This window comes from Diabrotica virgifera, chromosome 9 (assembly GCF_917563875.1).
Source record: "Diabrotica virgifera virgifera chromosome 9, PGI_DIABVI_V3a".
Classification (NCBI taxonomy): domain Eukaryota; kingdom Metazoa; phylum Arthropoda; class Insecta; order Coleoptera; family Chrysomelidae; genus Diabrotica; species Diabrotica virgifera.
Window position 1 is genome coordinate 200,193,427 of NC_065451.1, and position 20,465 is coordinate 200,213,891.

General features: G+C 31.3%; 1 protein-coding gene across 1 annotated transcript in view; it reads right to left on the reverse strand.

Annotated features, from left to right (window-relative positions):
• Positions 1-20,465, reverse strand: part of LOC114332901 (uncharacterized) — a 75,224-nt gene that overhangs the window by 25,087 nt on the left and 29,672 nt on the right. The window contains exon 4 of the mRNA XM_028282686.2: positions 11,949-12,081. Coding sequence (XP_028138487.1) covers positions 11,949-12,081 — 133 coding nt within the window. The remainder of the gene's footprint in view (positions 1-11,948; positions 12,082-20,465) is intronic.

Consider the following 20,465-nt stretch of genomic DNA (forward strand, 5'->3'; position numbering starts at 1 on the left):
CGGCAGTAAAAAATATACAGGGTGAGTTTTTAGTGCGGGATCGGTCGATAACTCCATTATGGTATAAAATATTGAGAAAAGTTATTTAAAAAAAATGTAAGCAATGATATTCTCCACGCTTGGAAATATGTCCATTTCTACAGGGTGATCAGTAACTGCGTGGTATATCAAATATATAATTTTTTAAATGGAACACCCTATATATTTTTTCATATTTATATTCCCCTCATAATTTTTGTTCATATAATATATGGTTTTGCATTACTATACAGAGTATTTAACAAGTTATGACCATTTTAATTTCGAAATCACTATGAGATTAACACCATGTATATAAAGAAGTAATTCGTAGACAATAATTTGTTTTATGTAATAAGATGAACAATATACTGTAGTTTTTAAATTAAGTAAAATTCACATCATTGACGAATATTTGTATACAGGGTAAACTACAAAACCAAATTACGATTTTCTCTATTTTTTTAAATGGATCACCCTATATTTTATTTTTAAACATTATTGTATTTGATATACTCTTTCATTTTTATATAGCATTCCCTATATCTAAACTGATTACTTTCCGAGATATTTTTAGTTTTCTTCAAATTTCGGGAATACATTCAATTTTCCTAGTAGAAATAAGTTAGTATTGAGTGATAATTAAACAAAATAAATTATTTTTATTAGATAAATAACTAGCACAAAATATAAACCATAGCAATATGCAGTGAATATACTAATAAATGTGATATTAAGAAATTATCATATTTCCCTAATATACAAGAATCGTAAAATTCCTACAAAAAAAACCTTTATATTGTATATAATAATATAACAAGATTATTTTTATTCAATAAATAACTTACATGAAATATAAATCAAAACACTATACAACTGATGTAACAGTTTTTAGATTAGTATATCAACAGCATTCTAAGCCAAGAATTTTTTAGTAGAACATTCATTTTTATAAGCACTTTTAAACTACAAAACAAAATTACGATTTTCTCATTTTTTTTAATAGATCACCCTATATTTTATTTTTTTTTTGAAATATTGTATTTATGATACTTTTTCATTTTTATATAGCATCTCATATACCTAAACTTATTAGTTTCTGAGATATTTTTAGTTTTCTTCTTTTGCCGGGAATACATTCACATTCAATTCTTATAAATATAAATAATTTAACAAATAGGTATTATGTAATAATATAACAAATATTTTCATTCAATAAATAACTAACAAAAAAATAATAAACCATAACAAAATTTAATGAATGTACCAATTAATGTGATGTTAAGGATATAAGTCTAAAGTAAATGTGGAAAATGACCACTTTCAACGTCTATGCAATTTTGTAACCGATATTCAAATGACCTAGCCACATTTCTAACATTTTTGTAAGTCAATATTATTAAAAGCTTCTTTTATTCTATTTAAAACCTCAACCGTCAAATAATGTGGACCAATCACATATCCTCTAACAATATCACCTTAAACATTTATAGATCATCTAGTTTGAGTGTTAACAAAGTAGGGATTTCTTGATGCACATTAATGAAATTTAATATGAAAATTATATTATTAATAACTGCGGGTCACAATCTGCAATTAGGATTGTGTTACTAAAAACTTCTTGGCTTAGAATGCTGTTGATATAATAATCTAAAAACTATTAAACTAGTTGTATATTGTTTTGATTTATGTTTTGTGTGAGTTGTTTATTAAATAAAAATAATCTTGTAATTTTATTATAGACAAGATACCTATTTTTTTTGTAGGAATTGTATGATTCTTGTATATTAGGGAAATATATGATAATTCCTTAATATCACATTTATTGATACATTCATTGCATATCGCTATGGTTTATATTTTGTCTTAGTTATTTATTGAATAAAAATAATTTTAAAAAGGGTTCAAGGCAGGTTTTGTTTATATTCGATTCGAAATAATAGTTTCAATCGCAAATAACTTGTAAAGTGTCAATTTTGCAAAAAAATGTTATGGAACAAAATTTATTCAGAATTGGTCACTCTATCGATTTCCATAGTTATTCTGATTAAAAACTTTTTATCCCCTAGATGGGGTGGTTTTCACGCCTAGGGTAAAAGCGCACTTCGACATAGGGTAGATTTTGACAAAGGTTATAATTACTACCTAAATCCAAATTTTCAGTAGTAATTGCACAAGAGCTCTAAAATTCTATATTAATTTTAGAGATCGAGTGCAATTTGTTGCGATTATTTCATGAATAAAACTGTTCAAAACCAAAATTTTACTGTAATTTATTTATGTAAGTACAAATTAGTACAATTAAACACACAGTTGTTATAAATATTTTAAGGTTGAAAGTCATCACTTTTATAATTTTTAAAACATTAATTGTCATTAATGTCACTGAATGTATTTTTTCATAGCAACGAAGGGCATCTGACGTAATATACTTGACGACGGGAAATTATCAAAAATTATCGGGTATAATATCACAAGGGAGTGAGAATAAATTGAAAATAATGCGACAGTTTTTCGAAAATTTGTTCTCTGGCAATAGACACGAGAGCCCACAGGGCTCGAGTGGCTATTGCCCAATGACAACAAATTTGAGTAAAAATGAAGCATTATTTTCTTATTTATTCTAACTGTCGTGTGATATTCGTAAGATTATTTTTAATACGTATATTATGGATATTTTCTTAAATGTGACAGTTTTCAAAACTAGGAAGCTGGTTGCCATTAAACAGAAACAATCTACTTAAAAAAATTCTATCGGTAATTTTCTACAGTAGATAATTCTCAGTATAATTTTAATCTGATTGGAAAGAATTAAGCACATGATCAAATATCTTACTATATGACGGGAAGTTAAAATCATCAAAAAATAATCGGGTATAACATCACAAGAGAGTGAGAATAAATTGAAAATAATGCGAGAGTTTATCGAAAATTTGTTGTCTGGCAACAAAAATGACAAAAATGACAACAAATTTGAGTAAAAATGAAGCATTATTTTCTTATTTATTCTTACTGTCGTGTGATATTCGTCAGATTATTTTTTAATACGTATATTATGGATATTTTCTTAAATGTGACAGTTGTCAAAACTAGGAAACTGGTTGCCATTAAACAGAAACGATCTACTTAAAAAAATTCTATCGGTAATTTTCTACAGTAGATAATCCTCAGTATAATTTTAATCTGATTGGACAGAATTAAACACGTGATCAAATATCTTACTATACGATTGGAAGTTAAAATCATTAAAAAATAATCAGTCTAATTTAGATTTCTGTAGCTTTCTATTGGTCAGAATCTCCTATGAATGAAATAATCAAGGAAATTGACTTTGATTATCAAAATTTCACGAGAAAATGGCAGTTGATTGGAGTACTAACATAAATTAATATTTAATTAGTAATGAACAAGCAACAAGGGCTTCTCTCGTGTACATTGTCTGCGTTTGTCATGATTGTCTGTTTAATTAATTTCTTGCTAACTAATTGTATTATTGGTTCTTAATTTGATTTAACGTAATATAGCAGAGCAGTGTTCGTTGTTGTGTTTTGTGTATTTAAATTTAAACTTAATTATTCGGTACGGACATTGTTTTGCTCCAGCGGGTGTTCCACCACAATTAAATTTCAATATAAAAAGTTTTTGAAATATTCTTGATTTAATGTCAAACCATTAATTTTGATATAAATATATACACACAAACAAACTTATATGGAATCATCTGATATTTCTTATTATTTCGTGTGAATTTAAAAAAACGACCACACGAAGCCAAACAATATTTATTTTAAGAGGAAACAGTAGCGATCAACAGGTAGCGAAAACGCGTTCCAAGATTGCGGCTGTAATTTTGAATATTTTTTCGAGATATTTGGCACACGTATTGGTAATATAATAAAGAATGGCGGTATAGAGCCCAATTTGAAAAATACAGGGTGGTTCATCTTATTCGCCTCGGTCTCTGTACGGAAAACCACTTGATATTAAAAAAAAAATTCTTCACATAAATATACAGGGCCTTTAATACTACAACCTAAAAATAATGTGAATTATACAGGGTGTTCCAAAAAAGAGTGGTATATCAAAGTTATATTTTTTCTTTTGGAATGCCCTATATCTAATGACATTATTGAATTGACCTTACAAAATAAGCTATACTTTCATAAGGGTTTCCTATACCTAAATACAGGGTGTTTTGATTTATTTCGATTTTTATAACAATGTAAGGTTTTAGAGAAAAATAAATATCTACGAATCTAAGAAGCAGCAACAAATTCTTTCTTGGATATTAATAATAGACTATTTAGCATACTTAAACAGATGCTTATTGCAGCAAAATTTCTTACAGGGTGGTCAAAATATGAGATTATTCTATTAACAAATTCAAGCTGTAATAACTTACTTATTTTAAATGGAACACCATGTATCTTACTAGTCTATCGCGTAGAAACTTTACTTAGCTTTCAATTTGTATTAGGGTTTCCTTTACTATCTTTTTACAGGGTGGTCAAAATATTAGATTGTTCTATTAACAAATTCAAGCTGTAATAACTTACTTATTTTAAATGGAACACCCTGTATCTTACTAGTCTATCGCGTAGAAACTTTACTTAGCTTTCAATTTGTATTAGGGTTTCCTATACCTATCTTTTTACAGGGTGGTCAAAATATTAGATTGTTCTATTAACAAATTCAATCTGTAATAACTTACTTATTTTAAATGGAACACCCTGTATCTTACTAGTCTGTCGCGTAGAAAATTTACTTAGCTTTTAATTCTTATTAGGGTTTCCTATACCTATCTTTTTACAGGGTGGTCAAAATATTAGATTGTTCTATTAACAAATTCAAGCTGTAATAACTTACTTATTTTAAATGGAACACCCTGTATCTTACTAGTCTGTCGAGTAGAAAATTTACTTAGCTTTCAATTCTAATTAGGGTTTCCTATACCTATCTCCCTTCATTTTTTAAATATTTAAAGATTTCCTAATTTGTAAGCTTTAAAAATTAGAATTAAGTACCTATGTCGTGGTTATGTACAACACATCACCAACACCGGCAATATACTTAGGCAAGATAATGTCATTAATAAAATTTTCATTGTTTTCATGTAATCACACAGAGTGTTGTATTATTTTAGTTGATTTTGGCCTACAGGTGACATTGAATAATATGTTTATATTAAACTGCATACCCTATATTAGATGCCGTATTCTGGAAGATATTTAAATTATATTTCATTCCGTATAAGTATTTTCCATATCTTATGCCAACGGTTATTTAGTAATAAATTTAAGGACACCACTTTTTGTTTGAATCTTTGAATCGCAATTACAAACAATTAAATGCAATGGCTTCTTTGACGAAAACGAGCTTATTGTACAAAAATATGTAAAAATGGGTATTTACAGAATAACACGGGAATTTATATTTACAGAATAACATGTGTATTGAGAATATTTTCATGGAATTGAAGAGATTTTAAATATCTTCCATTATAAAGAATAGAATATCGAGTATGTCATTTAAAATAAGAACACTCTGTGTGATTACATGAAAACAATGAAAATTTTATTAATGACAGTATCTTGCCTAAGTATATTGCCGGTGTTGGTGATGTGTTGTACATAACCACGACATAGGTACTTAATTCTAATTTTTAAAGCTTACCAATTAGGAAATCTTTAAATATTTAAAAAATGAAGGGAGATAGGTATAGGAAACCCTAATTAGAATTGAAAGCTAAGTAAATTTTCTACGCGATAGACTGGTAAGATATAGGGTGTTCCATTTAAAATAAGTAAGTTATTACAGCTTGAATTTGTTAATAGAACAATCTAATATTTTGACGACCCTGTAAGAAGATAGGTATAGGAAACCCTAATACAAATTGAAAGCTAAGTACATTTTCTACGCGATAGACTAGTAAGATATAGGGTGTTCTATTTAAAATAAGTAAGTTATTACAGCTTAAATTTTTTAATAGAACAATCTCATATTTTGACCACCTTGTAAGAAATTTTGTTGCAATAAGCATATGTTTAAGTATGCTAAATAGTCTGTTATTAAGATCCAAGAAATAATTTGTTACTGCTTCTTAGATTCGTAGATATTTATTTTTTTCTAAAACCTTACATTTTTATAAAAATCGAAATAAATCAAAACACCCTGTATTTAGGTATAGGGAACCCTTATGAAAGTGTAGCTTATTCTTTAAGGTCAATTAAATAATATCATCAGATATAGGGCATTCCATAATAAAAAATATAACTTTGATATACCACTCTTTTTTGGAGCACCCTGTATAATTCACATAATTATTAGATTGTAGTATTAAAGGCCGTGTACATTTCTGTGAAGAAATTTTTTTTTAAATATCAAGTGGTTTTCCGTACAGAGACCGAGGCGTATAAGATGAACCACCCTGTATGTGGAAATTACTCTGCAATTAAATAAAATATTAAAAAAACGAGCCTGTGCCGCCATTAAGAAGAACAAAAAAACACACTTTCTTCAAATAAACTTCTTTATCCGATGTCTAGATTTTGTGTCATTTTGGAACTACTAAAATTTTTTATTTCATTAGTAGTTCCAAAATGACACAAAATCTAGGTATCGTATAAAAAAGTTTATTTGAAGAAAGTGTATTTTTTTGTTCTTCTTAATGGCGGTACAGGCTCGTTTTTTTAATATTGTATTTAATTACAGAGTAATTTCCACATATTACCGCCATTCTTTATTATATTACGAATACGTGTGCCAAATATCTCGAAAAAATATTCAAAATTACAGCCGCATTCTTGGAACGCGTTTTGGCTACCTGTTGATCGCTACTGTATCACCTTAAGGCAATTTAATAACAAAAACATAACAATTAAATAAAACAATAAAGTATTTAAAAACTAAATTGTAAAAGTCAATAGCATAAAAATTTCAATGTAAAACGAATAATGTTTAATTTTTTTTATTTATTTTTTTTTGTTTTTTATTGGTAGTCAGTGTTATCACCTCTAGTCCTTATGCAAGCTTCTGTTTGCGTGGGCACGCTCCTAATCAAATTATTAACATTTTGTTGTGGTAGGTTGCTCCATTCTTCAAAAGCAGCTTGTACTAACCGTGTGGTGTTTTATGGATTATTCCGGCGAGCTCTAATTTTTCTTTTAAGCATATCCCACAAATACTCTATAGGGTTAAGCTCGGGTGAGCAAGCAGGCCACTTCAAACAAGGGATACCTTCTGCTTCAATGATGTTTCTAGTCACTCTAGTGGTATGTGGAGGTCCATTATCATGCATGAAAATTAAATTTTCTCCTGTTACACCTCTCCAGAGCCTAACTACAGGTTATCAACATACCTGTGAGCAGTTAAAGTTAATTGGATGAAACTTAAAGGAGTTTTTTTACAGATCACAATTACTCTCCAGAACATTACACTTCTCCTATTATATTGAACAGATCTGACAGTTTTCGTTCTTGCTTGTCTTCATAGACCTCTAAGTACACGATTTCGTGGGTCATCTGATTTCACACAAATCCCGAATTTTTCTGAAAATAGCACATTTTGTCATCAATTCCCAATATTCCAGTTTTGGTGTTGAAGACACCAATTTAGGCAATCTATCTTGTGCTGCCTTGATAACTCGGTAACCCATAACTGTCTCCTGCTGTATACTTCGTGGAATGAACTCTTCTTCTAATCGTTTCAACTAAAAGAGTTACACCTGTAGCTTCCAAAAGCTGCTTTTCAAAAGAAATGGTTGGGTGTCTTCCAGCTGAATGGACAATTAAACGATCATGGCGAGCCGTTATTACTTTTTGGCGACTTTCCCTTGCTTTGTTTTTGAGCTTTCCTAGTTCTTGTTACCTAGCATAGGTTTTGGAGAGAACGCCCTGTGTTACGCAGGTATGTCCCTCTGAGAACATTACTTGCTCCACAAGACCAATAATCGTTCCCCGTTGTAAGTTCTATAACTCCGCATGAGGCATATTTTCGTTTTTGGACGCAAAAGTTAGTTTATTGATTTTCGTTAAATTTGCAACTCAAGGAAATAACCAATATCGTACCGAGCTGAACTATCTGATTGTCCTATCGATGTTTTCTAAATTTATAAAGTTAATTGATATTTAGTGTATATCAATCTGAATCTTAAGCTTTATTATATACAGTGGAACATCAATAACTCGGATTAATCGGGACCGCGGCCGATCCGGGTTATCGAAAATCCGGGTTATCCGGAGAATATGGTAAAAATTGATAAAATACGGTATACTTACAGATCAATTCCGTTATAATTGAAATAACATGAAATATATAATATGCACATTACCTACACATCTAAATTATTAAAAACACGCAAACACAAACCTAAGCAAACGGAAGCAAACAATACAAGACTGTACTACACACAATACAGTCACAATCGAAACGATGTTATGAACAGTGAAAACTAAGACCATTGTTTAAAAAAAAATTTTTAAATAGTCTTTTAGTCTTATTTAAACAATGCTAATAGCCTAATAAAATAAAATAAAATCAAAATGTAATTACGTACAGGTTGGAATAAATTTTGTATTAAAGTTTAGGTCAAAACAAAAGATATTTTCAAGAAAGTATATGATTCATATGAGGGGATCACTGTTTAAATAATTAAAAATTGGTAATTTTTGCACAAAATTTACTTTTTTAACTGCTGTGGCAATTCTTGTATTTATTAAGGATTTTACAATTTTTTGCTGCACAGATGAAAACACAGTCTTTTACATGAGACTTACTAAATTAAATTTGACCCTTAATTTATTTAAATAATTGTAAATCAACATTAAAAAACAAATTTCAAAAAAAATATTATTTGCAATATAAATAAGCACTATAAAATATTTTGTTTTACAAAAAGATTTGCGCTAAGATATAACTATAAATTGTCAAAAAAATTGGTTAATAAATATTGAGTAGTTTATGAGATATTTAATTTGATTATAAAAAATTACCATTTATTCAATTGCAAAAACGCGGTTGTTGCCGTTAGAGTATACAAGTTTTAAAGGTCTCATTTTTTTTGCTTTTATATATATTTTCGACAAATGTACTGACAAATTAAAATTTTAATTAAAAACCCCTTCAAAATGGCGTTTGAAAATTGGTGTAATTTGTATAGAACTTGTTTTTTTAATAACATCATTGGGATTAAAAAATTTGAAAATATTTTTCGATATTCGTGTTCCTGGTAGTTTTTGACACTTTTACAAAAGAAAAAAAATTTCTATATCCATTTTTTGCCAAGCTTTTGCAAGTTTAAAAATTCATAATTTGTTTATTTATCAATATTAACATTTAAGTGCGTGAGTACATCTATCCCTACTACTTAACAATGTCATTTATACATAGAGTTAAAGTTTTAGAATATTTTTAAAAATAATGTTTTTCGTAGCGACCTTAACTGAAAACTTTTTACATGAAGAGTGGTGCATTAGTATTTTGCAATACCTTCGTTAATAATGGACCAATTTCAATGTTTTTTTTTAGTTTATGGTAGCTTATAAAAATAGTAACTTTCACAGTAAATGACACTTTTAACAATAAAAATATTCGTCAATTTGTTATAAACAATTTTTTTCAATTTTTTTTTCTCTAGATGTGATAAATCAAAATTGAGACAAAAGATTTTTTTATAAAAAAAAATACTGAATTGGCATTAAAAATTTGTTGACTTTTTTCTGTGTAGAATATTAAAATATATACAGTGTGATGCAAAGAAAACAATCCACCTTGATACTTGGCAGTATTTATTAGATTTTAAGGAAATGACGAAATAGGTCGATTTTTGATCTAGGGGGGACACAATTTTCGGTACATACATCTATCATATGTCAACCCCCTCCCTTCCACATCCCCCACCCCTTATTTTTAAATAGGCAATAGGGATCGTGTGCTAGCTCATTTGAAAAGTTATTCAATTCTCTATTTAGTAATATTAACATTGTCATAATTATTGATACAGGGTGTCCAAGAAAAATTATTTTGAATTAAAATAATTGACACAAAAAGAATGTATGTAATTTATTTAACTCAAAATACATTCTACTGCTGACAGAAAACAGAAAAAATGTTGAAAACATTGAAATTGGCCCATTATTAAAGGGAGATATTGGAAACTACTCCTCCGCCAATTTTCAGACAAAAAGTTTTCATTTAAAGTGCTACGAAAATCATCATTTTTCAAAATATTCTACAATTTTTATTATGTGTATAAATGAGATTGTTAAGTAGTAAGGATAATAGATGTACTCACGTACTTTTAAATGTCAATATTGATAAATAAACAAATTATGAATTTTTAAACTAGGAAAAGCTATCTTGGCCGAAAATGCTTCTAGAACATTTTTATGTTTTTGTGAATATGTCAAAAATTACCAAGGATACAAATATTGAAAAATAATTTCAAAATTTTTAATCCCGGCGATGTTATTAAAAAACTAAATTTTAAACAAATTACACCAATTTTCAAACGCTATTTTGGAGGGGTGTTTAATTGAAATTTTGATTTGTCAATACACTTGTCGAAAATATACATAAAATAAAAACAACCGAGATTTTAAAAACATGTATACCCTATCGGCAACAACCGCGTTTTTGCAATTGAAGGAATGGTAATTTTTTAAAAACAAATTAAATATATCATAAACTACTCATAATTTATTAACCAATTTTTTGTCAATTTATAATTATATCATAGCGCAACTTTTTCTGCAAAATAAAATATTTTATATTGCGTATTTATATTGCAAATAATATTTTTTTGGAAATATGTTTTTCAATTTTGATTTACAATTATTTAAATAAATTTAGGGTCAAAATTAATTTAGTAAGTCTCATAAGAATGTTTTTTCGTCTTTGCAGGAAAAAATTGTAAAATCCTTAATAAATAAAATAATTGCCGCAGCAGTTAAAAAAGTAAATTTTGTGCAAAAATTACCAATTTTTAATTATTTAAACAATGATCCCCTCATATGAATCATATACTTTCTTGAAGATATCTTTTGTTTGGACCTAGACTGTAATAAAAAAATTATTCCAACCTGTACGGAATTGCATTTTAATTTACATGTATTGTAATTTTATTTGATCGGTATATAAGAACAGTTTGAAATAAATAAAGGAATAACAGGTGCATGGTGTTTCCGATAAATCCAAGACAATGACCGTCGCTCTGCCGCCGCCGCCGCCGCCGTGTGTCATGAGTCATTTTTACTATCGTATACATAGTTCAAATTACACAAATACACATTATCTCTCAAATATTATATTACATACTATCCCTTGCAAGATAACTCGGATGGAATTCCCCAGATTAAGAGACTGGGCCCATATCAAGCACAAAATAATCTGGGGAATTTCATCCGAATTATGTTGCAACGGATAGTACATTTTTATTGTTAAAATGTTTGTCTGATGAAAATCGGTCCGGGTTAGCCGGACTTCCACTGTAATATCAAATAATAAAATAACGTGAAGCCTGATAACGTGATTATACGAGGTTAAGTTCCCTTTTCTTTATAAAAACAAAGATGAGAAGTGAATAGATTTTAATTTTATTAATCTAATATTACCTTCAAATTATTTTCCTTTCCCATATTAACATTCGCAAAACATTCGCACAAACTTCGCCAATGTGAATGCGAGCGCGAATATGCAAAAATATGCGAATATTCGCGAATGCGAATGCGAATACGAATATTTGTTACATCACTAGTGCCGACCTTCACCGGTGACTTGGTGAATGCAGACAGTCACTGATGTATCTCTACATTCACTGGATTTCAGAATTTCACAGTAACATTATTATATTGGATGTTTTCTTTTGTGATTATTGTTTTGATGCTTATCTGATTTTTTACCTATCCTGTGCCAAATGGCATAAGTCTACTTACCTTCCAGTTTAAGATCAGTTACAACAATACCCATGTTTGCAGTAATTAAGAGGTTCTTAAAAATAACCATGTCCTTAACTGGTTCGCAGATATTTATTGATCCATAAAGTGTTCCATTTTTCCATACTTTGACCTATAATTAAAAAAAAACGTTAAGAGGATCAATGAAAATAAGGAAGCTGATAAGTTGTCAAATATGAAGCAAAGTCATTTTTTTAGGCTACTAGCTTTAGTTTTCTGGGATTAATCCTGTTTCGATTATATACTTTTGATATCTTTATTGGTAAAATATTAATCTAGCCAAATTTGCCGATGATAGTGCTATACTAGCGATTGGAGTGTGATTCGAAGGGACATCTAGACGCCTCTAAAATGGAGTACCTAAACAAAATAACAAATCTGTGCTCCGTGCGTAAAGAGAGTTAAGTCCTAAAACACTGTTTTGAGATAAACGCGTTTAAAGTTTGCAATAATATGTTCGAGTTATACTTTTGGAGTTTTTACAAGAACGTATCCCTCAAAATTCTTTTAAACACTTTTGATCAATTAAATATTTATTTCTCTCAATAACATAGTCAATAAGTAATATAAGCAAACCATATACGTATTATAAAAAAAATAATAAACTTTTTCCTACATGGACTAACACAATTTGCACAAATATCATAAACTTAACACGCTTAACGCATAACACAAACTATTACAAAAAGCATAAAAAATAATATTTAATAATAATAATGGGGATTCTTAAGACCAAAGTAGCAGGTTTTAATAAATAATAATGCAAGAATATTTAGCAAGACCAAAACTTGTGTTTATTCATCATAAACCAAGTAAGTAATACTAATACAAAGTAGATAAGTAAAATAATACAAAAAATATACAAAAACTGATATGGAAAACAAATCAATATTTTTTTAAGTTTTATTATTAGTATTTACATTTTTTCCCTTCTTCCTGACAGTTTGTTTCGTTGATTTATTTTCTTGGCAACTGTCATTTTTTTCGTGGTTTTCACATTTACTTTCTTTTTTTGTCAACTAGTTGCACTATCTTTTCATTTTCTTTAACAGGAATATCATCAGTGTAAGTATCCTCTGCTCCATTTGATGTTATTAAGTCTTTATATAATTGGTGAAATACTGGTGAAATGTATTATATACAGCAGGTTGAGGAGGTAATTTTTTTTTTCTTCTTAGATATAGGATTTTATCCTGGGTAACGTAAACTAGGTCCACTTTGCTAATGGTTTCTTTGCCTCTTCTTTTGAAACTAATGCATTGAAACGGTTAATTAAGGTCTAAGTAATTCTTATAGTAAATTATTTTAGGCTCGTTTTTGACAAAATTCAGCCACTGTGCATCTCTCCAGCTAAAATTGTTTCCAAAAACATCAATGTCCGTTTTTAGCAGCTTAGCAAGGTCAAAGAAGCTATCTCGATTCATCTCCATCACGAAAGGGCGTTTCTTACCAGTGCTTTGTATAACTTCGGCCCAATCATTAGGATGGTGGAAGATCCAGTACCAAAAAATTTATGATTGATCTCTTCCAAGTTAGGAGAATTTTGCAGGGCTACCATACACATAACTGCTACATGAGTATTCTTGTTTTGACCACCACATGTATTTGAGTACATGGTCAAACTTTTCGCAAGAGGCTTTAAAGCTTTAGAAATAAATTTGTATACACATGAGCCAACTCCATTAGCATCTCTCCCAGCTACGCCTTCATGCCAAAGGTAGCAGTAAGTTGTGCCATCACTGCAGTCGTAGACTGTTAGATTAAAAGTCCAAAGTTGGCGTTTGTAGAAGGCTACAGAACTATGCACGAGTGGAGTGGGAAGGCATTGCTGCATGTCAAATGTCACAGTTTTGGTTGAACGTTAACTTTTGTATTTTCTTTGTCTCTTTAGACTCATACGCACACTCCGCGTTATCATGGTGGTCATTTTTTGGTTTTAGAAACTCCTAGTTTTCATTCTCAGAACATATTTTAAATTGCATGCCTAGCCTATCACATTTTGAACATGCATCTACTTTAGGATTTTTAATTTTTAAATTTAAGTTGTTGAACTCCTCACAAAACTTAGTATAGGTTACCGGTTTTGAACTGGTTTCAGATAGGGTACGCTTGTATTCTTCATATTATAGTATCACTATCGTCGAATGTGGAGAAACAAATTCTTTCCCACAATCTCGTCTTGAGTACGGGCTTTTATAATCTGGGATTCTAATTAAAAATTTATTTGCTTTATTCCTTTCTTCTTTAGTTATAAACGTTACTCTAAAATTTTCTTTTTCATCCGGTTGAATTATGCCCGAAGAAGATGATCTTTTCTTTTGAATAATAGTTTATAGGTATCTCCGACTTTCTCCAAATACTTTAGTAAAATAGACAAATCAGCTTTAAAGGCGCGCGGTATACAGAGTCAACTTAATAACTTATTAGTGTACAGTATGTTAAGTCGCAAAATTGTGGGACTTAACACACTGAGTCTTCTTATTTCTTAAATAATGTTTAGTGTAAAGAGAGATATGTCTACATTCAGGATTTAAAACGCTTCACACAGTTAGGATTGATTGTTTTTCATTTGTGTAAAATGACTATCTCAGTTTAGGGATTTAATTGGACTTTGTAAATTATATACACATGTATAGTCCGTCCGCTATAACTTTTCCCATGCGGTACGATTCATTTTCAATCAAATTAAGTCAAAACATAAATTGAAACGAACGTCGATGTGTATATACATTTTGTATACTGTATACTATATACTACACACATCGGCACACGCTTCACTTTCTGTTTTGACTTAATTTGATTGAAAATGAATCGTACCGATGGGAAAAGTTATAGCGGACGGACTATAGGTATCAAATTCTAACATACAGATAGTGCATTGGCTAATTTCGAGCATTTTTGGACTTAACTCACTTTACGCCCAGAGCACAGAAATATCAGGAAGAAAAATTTGTTTATATTGTTAAACTAAAAAAAAATAAAGCAGTTGGACCAGACAGTATACCAGTTGTGTACATCTTTGCTCGGTGCTTAGTCCTTATTTACTCTCATTAGTTTTAGATCAGATAACAGAGAAACTACAAGGTAACATTCCCTGGTGCTTAATGTATGCTGATAATGTAGTGTTGGTAGGAAATAGTGAAGACGACTTAGAACAAAAACTGGAACAGTGGAGACAAGCTCTTGAGGAAAAAGGTCTAAAACTTAGTAGGGCAAAGATAGAGTATTAGCAATGTTCGTTTAAAGATGGAGGTAAGGGAGAGTGTTGTACCTTTGGGCGCTTGTATCTCTGGACACTGTAGTTAAAATTGTTATTTTCTCCGCGTTAAAAAGAATTTTGCTTCAACGTTCTGCTATTGACCACTGGAGGTCGGTACAATAGTTTCGCTTCATAAATGATTATAACTTATAACTTCAGATGACGAGTACCACCCTGAGCACAAGGTAATTTGAAGACCATCGCCGTCATGAAATTCGTGCTCGGCGACCACCAAATCCCCCTGAGTAATGGTTATTGACTGATTTTGAATGAATGATTACAACATAAAATTCCAGGCGACGAGTTTCACCCTGGGCACCAGGTAACGTGAAGATCGTCATCGACATGAAATTCGTGCTCAGCGACCCCCAAAACCCCCCGAATAATGGTTATTGACTGATTTTGAATGATTATAACATAAAACTCAAGGCGATGAGTTTAACCACAGGGACCAGATACCTCCGAGATCATTACCGACATGAAATTCGTGCTCAGCGGCCTCCAAAACCCCTGAATAATAGTTATTGACTGATTTTGAATGATTATAACCTAAAACTCCATTCGATGAATTCCACCCTGTAAACCAGGTACCTCGGAGAGCATCGCCGGCATGAAGTTAGTTCTCAGCGACCCCAAAAACCTCCGGGTAATGGATATCGACTGATTTTGAATGATTATAAGATAAAAACTCCAGACGACGAGTTCCACCCTGGGCACAAGATTCCTTTGAGTCCATCGCCAAGATGAAATTCGTGTTCAACGACCTCCAAAACCCACGAGTATAAAAATTGTACTCATTTTTGTCAATATTTCCTGAGTAATAATTTTTTCATTTTACATTCCTTCGAGATGCATTTTGAATGTATTTTTCTTATTGAAATTTTTATCTCCCAGAGGTCAATTTAGTTCACAAAATTTCCTGACACTCTCCTTGATCGAATGCAAAAAGCTGCATGACGATTCATCTTACTGCACAAAATTCCTAGATTTTGGGCTTTTTAGTGCTTCGTGGCTTCGCCTAACAGTATTTTGAAGTGTACCTGTCGTGACCATTTTTTTCACTTAAAATGTTGTTAAAAATGCGTTTATATTCGTTACTTGTAATACTAAACATTTTTATAGATTTGGCAACATCCAGCAACGTCACATGTAATTATCAATATGGCGGTCTAAAAAAGTGTAAAAAATTCAATTTTCAAAGTCGTTTTTTATTTAAACGAGTGGATAATCCGCAATTTTTTTTAAATAATGTATATTTTCGTATGTTCCAAAAAATTTTGCTCAGAGCGGATGAGTATTAACACGTACAGCACCAAAATATTATACTCTCTGTAAAAAAAAACTGCTTTAATATTTGAGAATAAATATGATAATGTAATTGGGAATTCAAACTGTTTATTAACCTGCTATTAAACAGATTATTAACGCTTCGCCTCAACCAGTAAACAGCAATAAACTTTGATCTCTAAGTTCGCTCAATTCGATAACTATCACGAAAATATTAGAGTTGTGAATTGCAACGTACTGAAAGTTTTGTTTGTTTCGAACTGTTCGAAACTTACAACTTCTTTAGTTTATTTTGCAGTTTAAAGTTGCTTTGATGAGAAACTTTTACACTAAATTTTGCATTTAATTTACACTTTTAGAATTACCCTAGTTCCTTTTGTTTGTCTCCTTTTTATTTACCACTCGTAGAAAGTTTTAGACGAGTTTTTAATTAGAGAAGAGGATACTGCAGAGACAAAAATGGGGAATGAATAATTGAATTGTTTTGATTAGTTTTAGAATTGCTTAAAGCGATTTAAAAAAAACCTGAAAAAACCGTTCTCACAGAAATAAATTTTATATTAAAACTAACTAACAGTAAAAAACTAACAGTAGTAAGTACACGAAAGCTCTAAAATTACCGATTTGTATCATCCCGAGTGGTAGGGGAGCCCAAGTGGGGATTTTTGCAGTTACTCGAGCGCGTCAGATTATCATATGGGGAGAAACCTGGTACCCTGCAGATGTACCTCTACCATATTATTATATTGGCTCTTAACACAGGGAAGTTCGTTAAAACCCCGCGATATTTCTCAAAATGAACATCAGATCGAAAAACTGCAAAATACACTGTCAAAATTTTTGGAAAAATCTATTTATTTTTTATTTAGCGTATGGCTTAAGTATATCACAGAATATATTTAGATTTATGCATTATACAATGCATCACAAACAGATGTCCAATTTTTTTATATATTCGATTGACCCTTCGGTTGCCATTACAAAGTCTATAGGGTCGCCTGTGTATGCTCTGCGTGGGCAGTCCTGAACAATGTGACTGATCGTCTGTCTTGCAGCGCCGCAGTCACAAGAAGGCGAGGGGAGTTTACCCCATCTGTGGAGGGAGTCGGCGCATCTTCCACAGTTTGTTCGAATTCGATTAAGGGCTGCCCAAATCTTACGGGGACGTTCAAATTCGCCAGGTTTCCCTATGATGTCCGGTAGACTATGGTAATGCGGATCTGTCCTACTTTCCCAATCTTCTCTCCATCGGGTATTTAAGTCAAAGTTGGATTGCTGCAGCGCTTGAGCAGATTGTAGAGGGAGTAACCTGGATCGGAGACGGTTTCCAAGAATATCGGGGATGTCGTTGTGGACTAGAAGCTGGCGACTGTCCATTATTTTGTTATATTCTTTAACCAATGCATGTTCGCGGCGTAGGTTGGGTGGTGCTATATTACTAAGGGTAGGTAGCCACATTGTAGGGGTGGGCTTAATTGTGCCTGTTATCATACGCATAGTACGGTTTAATTGGGTGTCGACCAGGTGGGTATGCCTGCTATTTAGCCACACTGGAGCACAGTATTCTGCCACCGGATATATCAGGCCAAGAGCAGAGGATCTTAATGTTGATGCTGTGGACCCCCATGTAGTGCCGCAGAGTTTCTGTATTATATTGTTGCGTGTTTTCAATTTTGCTGCTGTTTTCGTCAGGTGTTCTCTGAATGTGAGCGTTCTGTCTAGAGTAACCCCAAGGTATTTCGGGTATTTATTGTGTTTTAACAGCTTGTTATTAAAATACACTCGCAATTCTCTGTTTGCCAACTTGTTGTTTAGATGAAAAGCTGATACTTCAGTTTTTGTAGTACTTGGCTGTAGTCTCCATTTCTTAAGGTATTCGCTGAGGATGGATAAGTCATTCGTGAGAGTGATTTCTGTAGTTTCTAAAGATTGGTGGCTTGTTGCAAGGGTCCAGTCGTCAGCATATCCAAACTTCCGAGATTCGGTTTCAGGCATGTCAGCAATATAGAGGCTGAAAAGTAAAGGGGCAAGGACAGAACCCTGTGGAAGACCATTGTTAAGTTTCATCTGTCTACTCGTCTCCTTTCCCATTATAACCTGGAAGGCTCTGTTGGTCAGCATGTTGTCAATGAGGTTAATTATCTTTCTGCAGGGGATAATGCGGGCCAGTTTATATATTAATCCCTGTCTCCAAACAGTATCATATGCTGCTGTTAGATCTATAAATACTGTTGCTGTCTTTTGTTTCTTTTGAAAACTAGCTTCTATAAAAGTTGTTAATGACAGCACTTGGTCCGTACAGCTTCGATGAGGGCGGAAGCCAGCTTGTTCAATGGGGACATTTTCTAGTATCCTGTGACTAATTCTGTTGAGGAGAAGCTTTTCTAATAGTTTATATACCATGCTGAGTAAAGCTATGGGGCGGTAGTTTTCTGGCTTATCGTTTGATTTGCCCGGTTTCGGAATTGCAATTATCTTTGTTCGCTTAAGTGAGAAAGGAATGTTACCTGACTGAAGTATATCATTAAAGAACATTGCAAGCCACTGTTTCGTGTATGCACCACTGTGTATCAAGGACTCTGGATGGATACCATCAAAGCCAGGTGCTTTACCTGATTTCATTTCTTTCAGCGCATGTGTGATTTCAGAAATAAGTATTCTTGCTGAATATTCGGAGTTCGTTCTGTTCATTTGTTTTAATGCCCTTAAGTCTCTTTTCACGTTGGTAGTATGTGTTCGATCTCGTGGAGCTCTGGATAGAGATACTATATGGGAGGCAACCTTGTTAGGAGACATTTTAGACAGTTAGTTAGGAGACATTGGAAAAATCTATCGACTGGTATTAAACAAGACCCTTGACTATTTGACAATAATTGAGGGCAACATTATTAGCATTTGCTTAATTGAAATAATTGAAGCCAATTATTATTTTATTACTTGTTTTTCATAACTTTATTATTTTTTGTTATCTTGTAAATGGTAGGGAATAAAAATTTAAAATTTTGCAGTTATGTATAACTTTACACACCCTATCAAAATAGCTATGAAAATGACAGTGTCGCCATTTAAGAAAATCAACGATGACGTCATGTCTCTAAATTGGGACACCCTGTGTACATTATTATTATATGTCAAAAATGACAATTTGAAATACTAATCGACGAACCTGAGCATTAAAAAAAAACAGTTAGTATTTTAAGTATTAAATTTATTTCAAATTACAGACATAATTTTGTTATTTTTTATTATCTTGTAAATGGTAGAGAAGAAAAATTTGATATTTTGCAGTTATGTATAACTTTACACACCCTATCATGACAGTGTTGTCATTTAAGAAAATCAACGATGACGTCATATCTCTAAATTGGGACACCCTGTATACAAAAAGGGATATGTATGTCAAAAAGGACAATTTGAAATACTAATCGACGGGTCTGAGATTTTTTCAAAAAAACAATTAATATTTGAGATATTAAATTTATTCCAAATTACAGACTCACTCTGTATATTTCTCGAAATAGAAGGTTTCCCAAATTTTCCTAGGATATTAGAATTAATCGAAACCATCAACAATTCAAAAAAATGTCTCGATTAAAAGTTATTTACTTTCTTGTAAGACATACAAATCTTCAATAAAAAATAGAAGTGCCCATTTTAGATTTCAAAGATTTTTCCTAGGGAATGGAGGTGAAGGGTCATATATGGTGTTATACAATAGATTTTTAAAAAATATTTTTTAAAATAGTTTTATTTTAATAGTATTTTGTATTTTGACAACGAAACCCGATTTGGGCTTCGAAACGTTAATAAATTCATTTTTTAGTAAAATTGTGGCTTATTTCCCATAAAAAATACGTAATTATAAAAATGCCACAAGGAAATAGCTTCAGAACAACATTAAAAAATATTTAACACTTGTTTTGCATTATGCGATACGATATGATTTTCGC